Source organism: Engystomops pustulosus, chromosome 4 (assembly GCF_040894005.1).
Source record: "Engystomops pustulosus chromosome 4, aEngPut4.maternal, whole genome shotgun sequence".
Taxonomy (NCBI): domain Eukaryota; kingdom Metazoa; phylum Chordata; class Amphibia; order Anura; family Leptodactylidae; genus Engystomops; species Engystomops pustulosus.
Window position 1 is genome coordinate 109,723,600 of NC_092414.1, and position 15,583 is coordinate 109,739,182.

The following is a 15,583-nucleotide window of genomic DNA, read 5'->3' on the forward strand; positions in this document are numbered from 1 at the left end:
AACTGCGCTATGTGCAGTTTGCCTGTGTGTAGTGCAGAGTGCGCCAGATTCAGGGTTTCTGGTGCAAGTTCTTCTCAAATCTGGCGGTTTTGGGTGCACATTTCACATAGAGCGTGCAACACATTTCTGTGAGACTTTGCATGTTAAATATGGCGCAAGGCCTCGCTGAGAACCGGAACGCCCCCTTGAGTGCAGAAATTTGTGTTGCATGAAGACTAGTGCAGCTGCAACACAAAAAGGTCACGTGTGACACAAATGTGGTGAAGACACTTCTCAAATACCTGTGCAAGCAGGTTGCACTAGACAGAACGTGTAAAGCTTGACAGAAAACTTGCCCATTGTGTCGGACTTCAAGCAAGATGCATCAAATATATGGCACAACTTGTAGCATTGCAGGAAATTGGTGGGCTGGTAGGTTTCATAGGCAGCATTGGTGAACGTGGGCTGATATGAATGAAAAGTTTTCCACACGTTTTTTATTTATTTTTCCATTTCTTTATTATTGCCTGTTGGTAGGTAGTGCAGCTTCCATGTCCTACATAACTCTGAGGAACCTCTTGTGGTAAGTGTGTGCAGTGCTCCCTATGCTTCCTGTCATGACATACATGACAAGCTATGAGGCGCTTTCTTCTCCCTTCTCCTCCACCTGACTCCCCTCTCTCCTCCCCCTCCCGCCCAGAGCTCTCCTCCTTCCGCCTCCTCCCGCCTTCTTCCTCCCGGGCGGCCAGAGCTGTGTGTGCCGGTTACACAAAATGAGCGGCCGTGGCGGATTTTACCGGCAGGAGCTGAACAAGACGGTGTGGGAGGTGCCGGAGCGGTACCAGCATCTCACCCCTGTGGGCTCCGGGGCCTATGGCTCTGTCTGGTAGGTGAACGGGCCAGGAACAAGTGCCTTCCCGGGCCGCTGCAGCGGGTGTCTGAAGCTGGGGAAATCCTGCCCTAGTGACCAGTGTGTGCCAGTAGTGAGACTAGTGAGTGCAGCTCTGTGTGTGAGAAGAGTCTGCCGCAGTCCTCCTCATATATATAGCACAAACAGGATCCCAGTTGTCTATAGATAATCATCGGGACAGACTAGTGTATGAGCAGGCAGGGCACTAGATATCCTAGAGCCTATATTACTTGAAGGAAGTACTACTGTTCTTTCAGAAAATTGTTTACAGTGGGCATGACTTCAGTACAGTATATATAGTATACATAGTGTGTATATATAGAGTGCTGAGCAGTAGTAGCTGGATATATTCCCTGATGTATATAGTGCCTGCTATATTTCCCCTATTCTAAATGCCACTCGCTGCATACGTGTTAGCAGACTACTACAGACATTACACTACAATACATTGCTTCTGATAATGGTCCACAGCCTACGGATTATATAGAGTCCCCTTCATTTCCTGATTACATACATTAAGTGGCTTACGGCCATGTGCATGTGTTTACATATTGGCTCATTTATCTAGTAGTGGGGCATGAAGACCGAATGGGGCACATTTACAAAGAACACTTCTGTCTGTACTATGTGCAGTTTGCCTGTGTAGTGTGCGGGGGGCGCCAGATTCAGAATTTCTGGCGTGAGTTCTTCAAGAATCTAGGGCCCTCTGCACTGCCCCGACAGTGTGCAGCAGTTTATTTTTGGTGCACCTTTAACATAGGACATTCAACACAATTCTTTCAGGCTTTGCATGTTAAATCTGGCGCAAGGTCCGACTGAGCACTGGAACGCCTCCTAATTTTTGTTGCACAAAGAATAGTTCAGCCACAATTGTGTCTCGGACAGTTCTTAAATGTGCAAGCAGTTTGCACTAGAAAGAATGTGCACAGGGCCCTTATTTAATGTGCCCCCAATGTATTTTATTGATGTTCATAGGGTTTGCCAGACATGGTACCACTATTTTTGTATGGAACATAAGACTAGATAAATCTGCCCTAATTGAAATGGTTATACTAAGTATACATTCTCATGTAATAGTTGCATCAAAAAAGATTGGAAATACCTTCTTGTGGTTTTGCTAATTCAGGGCTGTGGTGTCAGAGTTGGAAATTATGGAACATCTTACCGGAGCGGTATGGTGTGAGCGGCACCTTATTGCTACGTGCGCCCGTTGCTGGCCTACGGAGAACGTATGTATATCCACCCCACAGTTGTGTGAATGCAGCCTGCTACAGTGATCAGGAAAATTTGATTAAGGCAGGATTGGCGAATGTTCTGTCTGTGTACTGCTTTGTGTTTTAGTTTGCTTTTCCTCATATTTCCTTCATATTTGTAGAGGTTAGCCTCTCTGATGGATTCTATACACTATACAAAGAATATGAAGCAAAAACTGTTTTCCAACCTTTCAAAGGTTGCATTTTAATATTTTTATGTTCCATCTAAACTTGGTTATTGTATCATAATGGTGGTATCATAATGATGATTTATTACTGTAAATTTTTCACGAAAAGGACATCTACCACCTATTAACAGCTATGGAGTCTGGAGCCCCTCAGCCTCATTTGCATAAGTCCTTCATCCTGGCGGTAGATGCCCTTTAAACATGCCCCATGTTTACAGGTTTGGCTTGCTGACCCCACTGCCCTGTTTGCTGTCCCACCACTTGTTGAGGTTTTGGAATTTTATCGGCAGGAAGTAAACAATAAAGCTTCCTATAGAATGACAGCAAGCAGAGAATTGATATAGAAAATATATTGAAAAATTGTGTAATTTGTATTACACAAACAGTATCAATTATTTACTGAAAGTGGACAAACCATAATACAACAGGACTGGGCTATAATTTGTCAGAGGATCTTCAGGCTTTAAAGGGAACCTATTACCAGTGACCTCATTTTCACTTAAGACCATTCGCAGAAGCCCATCACACCTGCAGTACAAATATGCCTTTCTGCCTTCTCTAATTGAATGTTTTAACTTGCCTTCCACCCTGACAGAATCCTCTGTTTAGTCCCAGGGGTTGAATTTGGATTGCATGAATTTCAAAAAGACAGCATGTGACTTGTCTGTGCTGCTCACTCCTCAGCCTTCACATTAACAGAGCTCACTGTGTGCTGACAGCAGTGGGGGGATGGAGGAGCTGTACAGGAGCACAAAGGTGGGGGCTGAGAGCTGCGGAGTTTGCAGCACAGACATGTCACGTGTTGTTTGTTTTTCTTTTAAATTAATGCAAAGCAAAGACAGCCCCTGGGACAAAACAGAGTATTTTGTGAGGAAGCCATGTAAGTTATAACACACAATCATATTGTAATGCAAATGCATGGAGAAGGCAGAAAGGCATATTTGCAATACAGGTGTGGTGGGCTTCTGCAACCTGCCTTTAGTCAAATTTGGGTCCATGGTGACAGGTTCCTTTTAAGGTAATAACAAGTCCCTGTGTTCTTCTCCCACTTGGCTGCCTTCTTGCTTTTTCTCTTAGGCTTTTTATTGCCTGTAATGCAATGCTTAACCTATGGCAAGTAAGTTAAATATGCAGTGAGACCATTAACTACTGTATAATTATGATTCTACGTGTATCTAGTGGTATTTTTATGTATGATACTTATCTTCTATGAAGTCAAGCAAACTACTGCTCATACTAGAATTATCATTTCTAGTAACATAATAAACACTGCTGACTGCTGCATCAGACATCGAAGGAAAGCTAAGCTACAGAAGCCAGTGCATGTAAACACTGTTTTGGTCCTTTACAGGTTTTCTACCAATAGAATTATATTGGATATACAAGTTCCCTGGTGATAGTGTCTACTCATAGAAAAATGTGTCCCTGTTGTACCTGAGACTGAACTGAAAGAAACAATGTCTGGCATGTAACAGTATACTAAGTGGTATATGCATATTTAAAGCGTTTCACTATAGAGATTAACGGGAAGCTGAAACCAATTACTAGTGTGCAAAATATAATCTTCGTTCTGCTCAGTTTATATTTGGGCAGTAGTTACACATAGAAGTATCAAACTATTTTGTTCTAGACTTTTATAGTCAAATAAGAGCATTTGTTTAGTTCAGTCAGGACCTAACTTGTTTCGTGGGACAACCCCTTGAAGTTTTTTTTCCCTTTGGGATACATGTGATGAGTTGCCTGTTTAGTCTCACTTTTGCGACTTTTTGTGGTGTGGCACTTTTAATTCCCAAATAGCAGCTGCGAGAGTAAGTCTGGGTCTAGCATGCTCTGTTTTGCGACTTATTAAGTGTAAAAATGGGACAATTTCAGAGCCCAAAAATTGCAGAAGTTGAACAAACATCTGGGCTACAAAGATAAATACGCTGCTTGATTCTGTACCTAAAGAGGCGCAAACTGCAAAAAGTCTAACAAAGAAAAAGAAAGCCATAGCAGTAATACATGTCCCCCAATGAGGTGCACAAATTGCAGAAAGCTCACAGATGAAAATTACAGTGTATTACGAGTGTATGAGGCCTTAAGTTGGATGAAACAGCACAGTTTGTTCTTGTATTTTGTTCAATTTCTAAAGTTCTTTACTTTTTCCTTAATGTCACTGGTTGAGACAAGTGTGGCATAAATAATACAGCATAATAATATTAGTGTACATTCAATATTCTATTTATTATTTTTGGCGCAAGCATTTAAATTATGTTTACCCTGGAGAGTATCTCTTGTGGGAATATCTATTTTTCAAATTGTTCTTATGGGCCATTGTGGGTATTCACAATTAGGCTTCCTTAATCCTTGAGTGTAAATATAATTTTTTTTTTCTCCTGAAAAGGTGACAAAACATTTACTATTTTTCTTAAATTATCTAACATAGGGTGAACATTGGCAGGCCCTGTAGCCTCCACTAGGCCCCCAACAAAACACAGTGTGGCATTCTATGGCTGGGGATGTTGATGTGAAAGGAATGTCAGACAATGTAACTATATGTCGCAGTTTCCACTGTGACATCCAATCTTTGACAAATAATTTTATGAGAAATTTCTGACGGACATACTCTAATGTATTGCTTGTCTTTTCTCAGTCTGCCCTATTAAAACACATTGAGCTATGGGACTAGGTTTATAGCTTAATCTTTTAAATATTTCATTGAACTAGTCATTCCAGTTTTGTTCCTATTCGCCTCCCTGCATTTTTAGAACATTAATAGGACAACAATATACATTAGTAAATTACTAGTCACTGAACATACATGTGTCAGGACAGTAGGATTAAAGTGGCCAAGCAGGTTCTTGGAAATGTTTCTTTTGGTAAAGCCACATCTGTATTCTATTGTTATAGGAAATCTACTGTTTTTATTTGGCATCTATTGAACATTCATGACACTGGGGAGCTCCCAACATATCTTGAAGTTAAGAAATTAGTTATAAAAAGTTGTTTTAACTGTATACTATTTAAGCATGAGTGAAAGCACTTGTGATCACTTCCATGTTCCTTCTTGCAAGTATTAGGCAAGATTTCTGCCACCCTTCTCCCTCTGTGCTTCCCTCCACCCATTGTCTGCTATAAACTTAGGGGGGTGGGGGGGAGCAAGGGCTGTAAGAGCCTGACGCTGCTTACCTAAGCACTTGCGCTTAATTAGCAAGTTAAAAGTTCTCAAACTTATTTTTAACTAACATTTTTAACAAATAAATGCCCATATCCACAATGCTGGAGCTACCCAGCAGTGTGGTAGTTAAAAGAAGTCAAACAAGACGGTAGACAGGGGATCTCCTTAAAAGTGGCATCTTCTTCAATGATTTACAAGATAAGCTTTGCTTTTCTAAAACAAAAAATATTTTAACTAGACATATTACACTTAATCAGTGATCAAAGTTGATAATAGGATCCATTTACAGATAGGTTATGGGTACAGAATAACAGCTAAACGTTACATTCATAACTATAAAAATGCACAAAAAAATGTGAATATCTGTTAGGAGCCAGAAATTCCCATCTTGCGATTGTGTGTGTTGTATCTGGTTTGCATGAAGCCAGACACTATTTTATATTTCTCCAGGAAAAGAAAACTAGTAAATCTTTTTGATAAAAGTATGCTTTTGTCTGATTTCCGCGCCATCTCTAAGGATTTATTTGTGATTGTTTTCCTTGCATGATATTGGTGTACAGTTGAGGATCCTATTTATTATTTTTGGCACAAGCATTCAATTATTTTTCCCAGGAGAGTATCATAATTGCTCTCTCTTGTTCTAATTGTTCTAATGCCTATTGCTGGGATTCACAATTAACCTTCCTTGATCCAAGGGTATAAATATAAATGTTTTCTTGTGAAAGTACAAAAGAAACTTGGAAAAAAATCTAATCAGCTTCTGCAAGTAATTTTTAAAGAGATTGTATAATATACATTATATGTGTATATATAATTTAATTAATATATTGGATAATAGTGCCCCCAGAATGGCCCCTCTCCTGGGAATTGCTGGAAAAATAGTGTGGGATTTGGTGCACCCACTACTGGACCCGGGCTACCACCTCTACGTAGGCAATTTTTATACCAGCACTACCCTGTTCAAAACTGTGGCATGCGACACTGTTAGAAGAGGTCTCCTGAAGTCCCTGCTAGGGGAAAAAATTAGAAGGCATGAGAGTTGGGCACTAAGTAGTACCAGCACCCCTGCTCCTGTTTTAGGTACCAGTACAAAAACCCCTGTACTGCATTTTAGACTGTAATAGGTAGATGGGAGGTGTTGACTTGTCGGACCAGGAGCTTCAGCCTTATAACGCCATGCGAAAATCGAGGGTGTGGTACAAGAAGTTGCCTGTGTACATCATCCAGGGGTTTCTACTGTACTGACACCTAAGGGCATCCACAAATTCTATATATAATATATCTGTGCTCCAAATGCCAGTTCCTTTAGATTGCCATATATTAGGTGTTGCTGTACCTGGGACAACCCGCATAGTGATTTTTTGGGGTGTTTGTCCCAAGTGGCATGAGTTGGGCAAAATACATTTGGTATATTTGATAAAACTGCAATTTGATTTTTAATCTGCACCATTCACTTTGTATTACATTTGAGCCAGCATATTAGGGGTTAAATTGCTGATACCCTATATTATTTCTTTGAGGGTGCCCTTTCCTAAAATGGGGTCACTTCTTGGGGGTTTTCTATTGTACTGGTACCTCAGGGGCATTCAAATCGCCCCCTTTTCCTAGAACTGGTATAAAAATAAACAGTGAAAATCATAAACAAATTAGGTATCGCTGCGTCTGAAAATGCCCGATCTATCAAAATCAAATAACGTTTTTTCACTGCGTTTAATCCCGAAACGGAAAATAGCACCCAAAAAGTTTGTACGGTCCTGAAAATTGTAGCATTTAAAATGTCATCAAAAGTCGCACAGAATGACACCACCCATAGCTCCGTAAAACAAAGTATGAAAAAGTTATTGGCGCCAGAAGATGGCAAAATAAAAATAAATTTGTACAGGAGATTTTAATTTTTGTAAATGTATGAAAACATTATAAAACCTATACAAATTTGGTATCCACGTAATCGTACCAACCCAAAGAATAAAGTAGACATGTCATTTGGGGCACACAGTAACAGCTGTAAAATCCAACCTCACAAGAAAATGGCACAAATGCGTTTTTTCACCATTTTCACTGCATTTGGACACGTGACCCGGATATACTTCTGGCCCCACAGTGAAACCAGCAAATTGATGTCCCTAGATACTAGCCATGGCTGTGTCCAGAGGTTGTGAGAAAGCCTGTATACATGTCACAGACAGTTTTACTTCCTCAAAAAAGCCTCAATGAGCTTTTCTGCTCCTTTTGGGCTGCGAACTGTCCGTTCTCCGCTGCAGCTTCATGGCCCAATGTAATATCATGTGACCACAGCATTGTTCTGGTCACCTGACCATACACTGCGGCCAGGAGTAGCCCTGCCTGTAGCCATGTACACAATGCCATTGGCACGATCAGGCTGTCATACTGAGAGGCATGAACGGAGAATTCGATTTGCATCCACTGCAAGAAATACTTCTCAAAATTGGTGAGTATTATTATTACCCTTCTAGAAAAACGTGCAACCTCTAGCTAGGGACATCAATTGCCGGATTGGCTGTGCCGCCAGCAATATGTCTGTGTCACGCAGAGTGAACTGAAACTCTGGACTTGAACGTTCCTCTTTTATTACATGAGCTGAATAGTCTCCAAAGTTACTGATTCTCTGTATTTTTCTTTTTAAACTTTTAAAAACTTTTCAGATTGCTATTCAATGTAGCACTTTATTATTACTGGATGTGGCCTACACCAGTGGGTAAACCCCAAAGTCTCTCATTTTTCGCTCTCAATCTTCAAAAGCTGTGTGAGGGCTTATTTTGTACGTAACAAATTTTACTTCCTCGTGATGTTATTTATTATTCCCTGCCATGTAGTTGGAAGCTGTAAAAAAAATTCCGAATGTGGAAAAAATGTTAAAAGACCGCATGTGCGTCACGTTCGTGGGGGCTCTGTTTTTACGATTTTCACTCTTCGCTCCAAATAACACCTCTACTTCATTCTTTGGTTCGGTAAGATCGCGGTGATACCAAATTTATACAGGTTTTATTGCGTTTTAATACATTTTCAAAAATTAAACGAATGTGTACAAAAAAGAAAAAAAAATACATTTTTGCCAACTTCTGACGCTAATAACTTTTTCATACTTTGGTGCACAGAGCTGTGTGATGTGTCATTTTTTGCTAAATGAGCCGACGTTTTCATTGCTACCATTTTTAGGTCTGTGCAACATTTTGATCACTTTTCATTACATTTTTTATGTCATGTAAAAAGTCGCGTTTCGACATTTGGGCACAATGTCTTGTCTCGGAGGTCACCGCCGGCCGTAACCATTTTTATATTTTGATAGGGCATTTATTATATATTATATCGGTTCTAGGGAAAGGGGGGTGATTTGAACTTTTAATATTTTATTAATTTTTTACATTTTTTTAAACTTTTTTTTTTTTTCCCCACTATTTCTTAGGCCATCTAGGGTACATTAACCCCAGATGGTCAGATCGTTCCTACCATATACTGCAATACAACTGTATCGCAGTATATGGCATTTCTGCACACTATATATTACAATGAGCCACTGGCTCATTGTAATGGATAGGCAGAAGCCATTCAGCCTTCGGTCAAACGAAGACCCGAGGCTACCATGGCAACCGATCGGAGCGTTAAGAGGTTAAGGTCCTGTTGTATTATTGTTTGTATTTTTTATATATGCTATTGCACATGGATCTGTTTTGGAGATCCTCCTCTTTCCCATGGCCTATTGCTTTTTTTCTTTTTCTTGTCCGTCACCTCTGGTAACTGCATTCTGAGTTCTATATTTTTTGGAGAGTGCTACGTTTTGCTGCTAATCGCATGTGTCAGGGTGTGTGTGCGCGTGACTACTCTAGTTGATTATTACCAGGATGGTAGCTAGGGATGAGTCTTCCATCTCATCATAAAGAGGAAATGAATTCTGTGAAGTTGTTAAAGGGCGTGAACGCACCGGTATGTAATGCTTTTATGAAGAAACTAGTTTATTGTTTTAGATCAATAATTTGCTTTTATTAATTATACAACATACACATAGTTATAGAAAGAAAAATCTTACCAAATTATACTTCTCCAAATACCTAAATGGCACTTTGCTGAGAGAGGGAGAGGGGAAAAAAAAGGTGGGGGGTAAAAGTTTTCTGTTATATTGCTCTGCCACTATGATATGCTATGTTGTGTGTCTGTAATACCAAAGGCTCCTTGATGGATGCTGCCTGAGAACAGGCTTAAAGGGAACCTGTCATCAGAAATTGGCCTAATAAACCACTGCCAGTATGTTGTCAAGCAGCTAAACAGTTTCTAGTTCATGTTTCTTTCATTGCCCAGAGTGGTGCCGTCATCCAGAAAATCAAGTTTAGAGTGAGATGTTAATTGGTTGTATAAAGCCAGAGAGGTGGAGATTTTAAAACCTGAAGTCAAGCTCTCCCTGCCTCTGAACACCTCCCTTTGAATGATTCAGAACTCTGGACTTCAGGACATCTGGTCATTGAAGTCCGTGATTGCAGGACCATCAATTACAGTAAAGGGGGCTTTCTTAGGCAAGGAAAGCTTGACTTTAGTGTTAAACTCCTCTGGCTCCTTGACTTCATAAAACCAATTTACATCTCATATCAAAGTTGATTATTTGGATGCTGCCAACACACAAGGCCATGAAAGAAATATGATATTTTACCTGCTCAGCTGCTTCGCAAGCTACTGCTTGTGATTTATTAGGCCAATTTAGGCAAAGTTCCCTTTACGGTTTATATGTAAACTGTGCATATCTATGTGGGAATCCTGCTACAGTAGGAATATGGAAAAATATATGAGGAATTTGCTTTTTCCTAAGTTGGGGATATATTTCAAATACCTTAATCAACCATCTATAAATCACATTTGTGGCCTCTGCTATAGGCTTGGCAATTACAGGTCTTTTGAAGCTGCCACTGTGCTTGGAGTGTTCTGACCAGGCACAAATGCAGCAGAAAAATAGACTGTGACTGTAGAAGCTTAGCAAGCTGGAATGTCTTTGCTGACATTACTTCCTCTGTTTCTAGACTAAAAAGGAGTTAAAGGGAACATGTTACCAGGAGCCCTTTTTCTGGCTCCCCCACATCTCCAGAATTTTGAGCGTGATACGATACCCAGAAGTATTGCGATACTGATACTTTTTTTTTCTTTTCTTGAAAGTATTGTATTATCTAAAAGGGTGTGGTCACATGGGGCGTTTAAATTGCATTTAGAAATGCAATGCAAACGTCTGGGGGCAGGGCTCAGACTGATTGCATTTCCATTGAAACGCATGTGATCAGTAACGGTCAGCCAATGATTTGCCAGCAGAAGTTTTAGTGCCTTATGTAATATATGTATTGTAAAGGTTGTCCTGGTAATAATATAATATAAAATACTATACTAAATAGTATAATTTAGTGTTCATGTAGACGGCTGTTTTTGATGTCCGTATGCTATCTTTTTTTTGTGCATGGCAAACGGACTCACTGTTTCCTATGGGTCTGTTCAGATGTCCATTTTTTTTCACGGTTGTGTAGACAGCGAAAAAAAAAATTGCAGCATGTTATTTTTTCTCGCACGTGGACCATATAAATCCAAAAATGTATGACACATGCATGACATGTGTATGGATGCATTATGGACTAAATGAACCATTATTTTTTGTCTTATGCATTTTTATTCATTTAATTTAACTGGGTTCAAATCCCGGGCTGGGCAAAAAATTTAATTGAATTAAATAGAGACCTTGTGTCTGGGGACACAAGACAGACAGTGATATTTCCCAAATGACGTGGTCCCTGATCTGCCACTAACCGGACGCATCTACACAAAGAATTTCCTAAACGATGTCTGCTCTGTAGACAGATACAAGGTGTCTGTAGAGTCTGTGGAAGTCATTCAGTACAGCAAGTAACAGAAACCTGGTATTGAACCGTTCTGGCTTTGAAAGTATAGTAATAAGTACCGAGATTTCGATGCATCGTGCAACCCTAATCCCCATAGTAAATAGTGTGCACATTGTCAAAGTTCTTTTTTTTTTTTAATCATAAGACAGTTTTTTTTTTTTTTCCGATGAAAAGAAAAGTTAGATGAAAGTTAGCCTGTTCCATGGGAGCAGTGAGAATTGTTTTTACCCCCTCTTCCCCCACCCTGGTGAACGCTTCATCATGCGTCTATATCAAATAAAAAAAAACGCCCAAGTCCCTCTTATTTGAAATAGATGCATGACTGTTTCCCGAGGGTAGGGGGGCACTCCTCACTGGCCGCTCCCATGGGACACTTCTCTGCAGACTTCCATCTAACTTTTCTTTTTATCGGAAAGAGACCGTTTTATTGTTAAAACACTTTGGCAATGTGCACACAATTCTCCATGGGGACCTGGGAGGGGCAGGGGCAGAAAAAAGGGTCCTGATGATGGATTCCATTTAAAGGGGTTGTCCACTTTCAGCAAATAAGTGATATGGTTTGTGTCATGAAAAGTTATAAAATTTTCCTATAAACTCTCTCTATCAATTCCTCATGGTTTTCTAGATCTCTGCTTGCTGTTCTGCTATATAAAGGTTCCATGTTTACTTAAAGTGGATAGAGATCTGTCATGTGATGGACAGGTGCACGAGCCGTTATCTCACACAAAGTAATCAGATGTGCGGTGATAACGGCTATCCACTGGAAGTAAACTTTCTATAGAAGGACAGCAAGCAGAGATCTAGTAAATTGTGAGGAATTGATACAGAAAGAATATTGAAAAATTGTGTAACTTCTACCTACACAGAACATTATCAAGTATTTGCGGAAAGTAGACAACCCTGTGAAATTTGTGAAGGCAAATAAGGTCTTCAGGACTTTGTTCTGTGATATAGAGAGCAGTCACTGAGGGCTGACGGAGATCAGGAGATGTCTACGTCGCATGGGTATGAACCAGATATAGCTTCTGAGGCCTAATAGGCCTCTAAGATATCCGGTGGAAGAGGGTTCATCCACACAATATTCTTATAGATAGGATCAGGGAGATCTGAAGAGCCCAGTGAAATAATTTTTGGTGAAAATAAAGATACATCCATTATCCACAGACCCTTTCGATCAATAAACGAGCTGTCTGTATTTTTGTGAATTAAGTGGCTTTCTAAAACCACATGTCTAGACGTAAATAATGAATGTACTCACAACTGCACAATGTGCTCAAAGATTTCATATGCATTGGCCTAAACAATGTTTATTTGACCTTGGTAGGAACAATAGCCTTTTTTTTTTATTTTTTTTATTTTTTTTTAAATAATGTTTTATCCAGCACCAGCTATGGTACCTACCAAACTTCACTACATTTACTCTATTCTATTTCTTTGCCTTCTAGTTCTGCCTATGACACAAAGACGCGACAAAAGGTGGCGGTGAAAAAGTTATCCAGACCTTTTCAGTCCCTTGTTCATGCTCGACGGACATATCGGGAGCTACGTTTGCTCAAGCACATGAAACACGAAAATGTAAGCAATTGCTTTCTTCTTGATATACTGTTATTTCTCTCTAAACATATATATTCACACAAAGCAGATTGATTTTTGACATTTTGGAGGCAGAAAAAATCTATTCTGGTAAATGCATCATGAGCATAGATTTCAGCACAGAGGGAGTAGAAATGCACCAGAATTCTGGACTGATTTGCGGCAAAAAAATAATAGTGCTTATAGTGTTTTAGAAAGAACTTTCACACTTATAGGAAATAGGTTTTTCTTGATGATACCACACTGAACCATGTAAAAAGCATGATCTGAAAGGTGTTATGCTGTTTGGTGGCGTTGTGATGTACTAGGTTAATTTCTGCTCACTGCTTCCTATAACCCCTTTATGACCCCAGGTCATTGGTGTCTGAATGAATTTTTGCAGTGCGCTTCTTTAAACAATATGCACTCACCGGCCACTTTATTAGGTACACCATGCTAGTAACGGGTTGGTTCCACCACATCCCAAAGATGCTCTATTGGATTGAGATCTGGTGACTGTGGAGGCCATTTGAGTACATTGTCATGTTCAAGAAACCAGTCTGAGATGATTCCAGCTTTATGACATGGCGCATTATCCTGCTGAAAGTAGCCATCAGATGGTGGGTACATTGTGGTCATAAAGGGATGGACATGGTCAGCAACAATACTCAGGTAGGCTGTGGCGTTGCAACGATGCTCAATTGGTATCAAGGGGCCCAAAGAGTGCCAAGAAAATATTCCCCACACCATGACACCACCACCACCACTAGCCTGAACCGTTGATACAAGGTAGGATGGATCCATGCTTTCATGTTGTTGACGCCAAATTCTGACCCTACCATCCGAATGTCGCAGCAGAAATCGAGACTCATCAGACCAGGCAACGTTTTTCCAATCTTCTACAGTCCAATTTCGATGAGCTTGTTCGACGTACTGTGCGTTCAGAGATGCTCTTCTGCCTACCTTGGTTGTAACGGGTGGCGATTTGAGTCACTGTTGCCTTTCTATCAGCTCGAACCAGTCTGCCCATTCTCCTCTGACCTCTGGCATCAACAAGGCATTTCCGCCCACAGAACTGCCGCTCACTGGATGTTTTTTCTTTTTCGGACCATTCTCTGTAAACCCTAGAGATGGTTGTGCGTGAAAATCCCAGTAGATCAGCAGTTTCTGAAATACTCAGACCAGCCCTTCTGGCACCAACAACCATGCCACGTTCAAAGGCACTCAAATCACCTTTCTTCCCCATACTGATGCTCGGTTTGAGCTGCATGTCTACATGCCTAAATGCACTGAGTTGCCGCCATGTGATTGGCTGATTAGAAATGAAGTGTTAACGAGCAGTTGGACAGGTGTACCTAATAAAGTGAGTGTAGGTTTAAAAAAAAAAGTAGAAAAAAACTAAATAAATCCTTACCAAAATATGTAATAAAGTCACCTGACAGATTGGAGCTGGGCACACTGCTATATCTCATGAACGATGGCACCTAGAAACACAATTCTGGTGTCCTATTAAACGGGACATTTTCCCCCTTTAATTATTGATTGTGTTTCTAGGTTCCAGGGTTCCAGACAAATGTGCACAGCTACGACGAGCTGTGCACTGAAGACTTCATGGTAGGAGAGATTGAAGGAGGCTAACGGGGCCTGGAGTTGCCCCAGCTTCTGCGCCACGGTGGGACTACTCAACACCCCAGTAGCCTCTAAACAAAATTTCCATATAGATTACATTATAATTTTATAAAGTTCTTGTCCACTACCAGTTTTATTAAGAAGAAAAGAAAAAAAAAAAGCATGGAGCTATATACATTAAAGGAACCTGCCACCCGATCTACCTTATTGGGTAGATTTGTGATGGTAGGTTTCCTTTAAGTTGTCTAAAACATACATTTTATACGATCTCATGCATCTAACTGTGTGACATATTAGAAGAGTTTCTGCCTGCAGAGCACTACTGCTGGTGCCTGATGCATCCAATAAAGAAAAGCTCCTTACTGACCGCCATTGGCTGCGAGTAAAGAGCTTTATTATTATTAAAGGATTTACCATATGAGTCTTGATTGTACAGAGAGCTCTGGGGAATCCTTGAAAGGCATTATTGTCTGCTCTGGGGGTCTTCAGTATTTGTTAGTCTACTATGGTTCTCCAGTACTATTATTGTCTACTTTGAATGCAGTAGTTTGGGTGGTATTTATGGGCAACAGTATAGGTATTTTGCCATCTCTATTCTGGTACAGTCCAGAATAGAGATGTTATATCTTAAGATGCTGGCGGTGACATGCCTCAAAACCTCATTTATGCATGACATGGCTTTTTTAGATTCTTGAATGCTATGCCTACATGAGTCATTGTCATCTCCCGGTAGTGCATCCTACTTGCACGTAAGTTAATTTGTGCTGTCATTCTGCTGTTAAAAACCAGGCTTCTGTTATCAAGGCCTTACAGAACTGTCGTAGACCCGGAATTGACAAAATAAATGGAAAAAAAATTAGGCTGAATGAAGAAAAGAACATACTTGCCAATCATGAAGAATATAATATGCAATTGTAGGATTGATTCCTATTTAAGCCGTTATTTATAATTGATTTCTATGCTGTGATCCAATTATGCTGCTGATCTCATCCATCAGAATGGCATTCATT

General features: G+C 40.2%; 1 protein-coding gene across 3 annotated transcripts in view; it reads left to right on the forward strand.

The window, feature by feature from the left end:
- Positions 1-337: 337 nt before the first annotated feature.
- MAPK11 (mitogen-activated protein kinase 11) overlaps positions 338-15,583 on the forward strand; it is a 35,597-nt gene continuing 20,351 nt past the window's right edge. Inside the window, exons 1-3 of one of the 3 annotated variants that reach the window (XM_072147049.1) lie at positions 338-411; positions 517-562; positions 12,818-12,947. In XM_072147049.1, coding sequence (XP_072003150.1) covers positions 360-411; positions 517-562; positions 12,818-12,947 — 228 coding nt within the window. In that variant the 5' untranslated portion in view covers positions 338-359. Of the gene's footprint in view, positions 412-516; positions 563-620; positions 866-12,817; positions 12,948-15,583 lie in introns of those variants that run through there. The other 2 variants (XM_072147050.1, XM_072147048.1) reach the window with 2 other exon arrangements.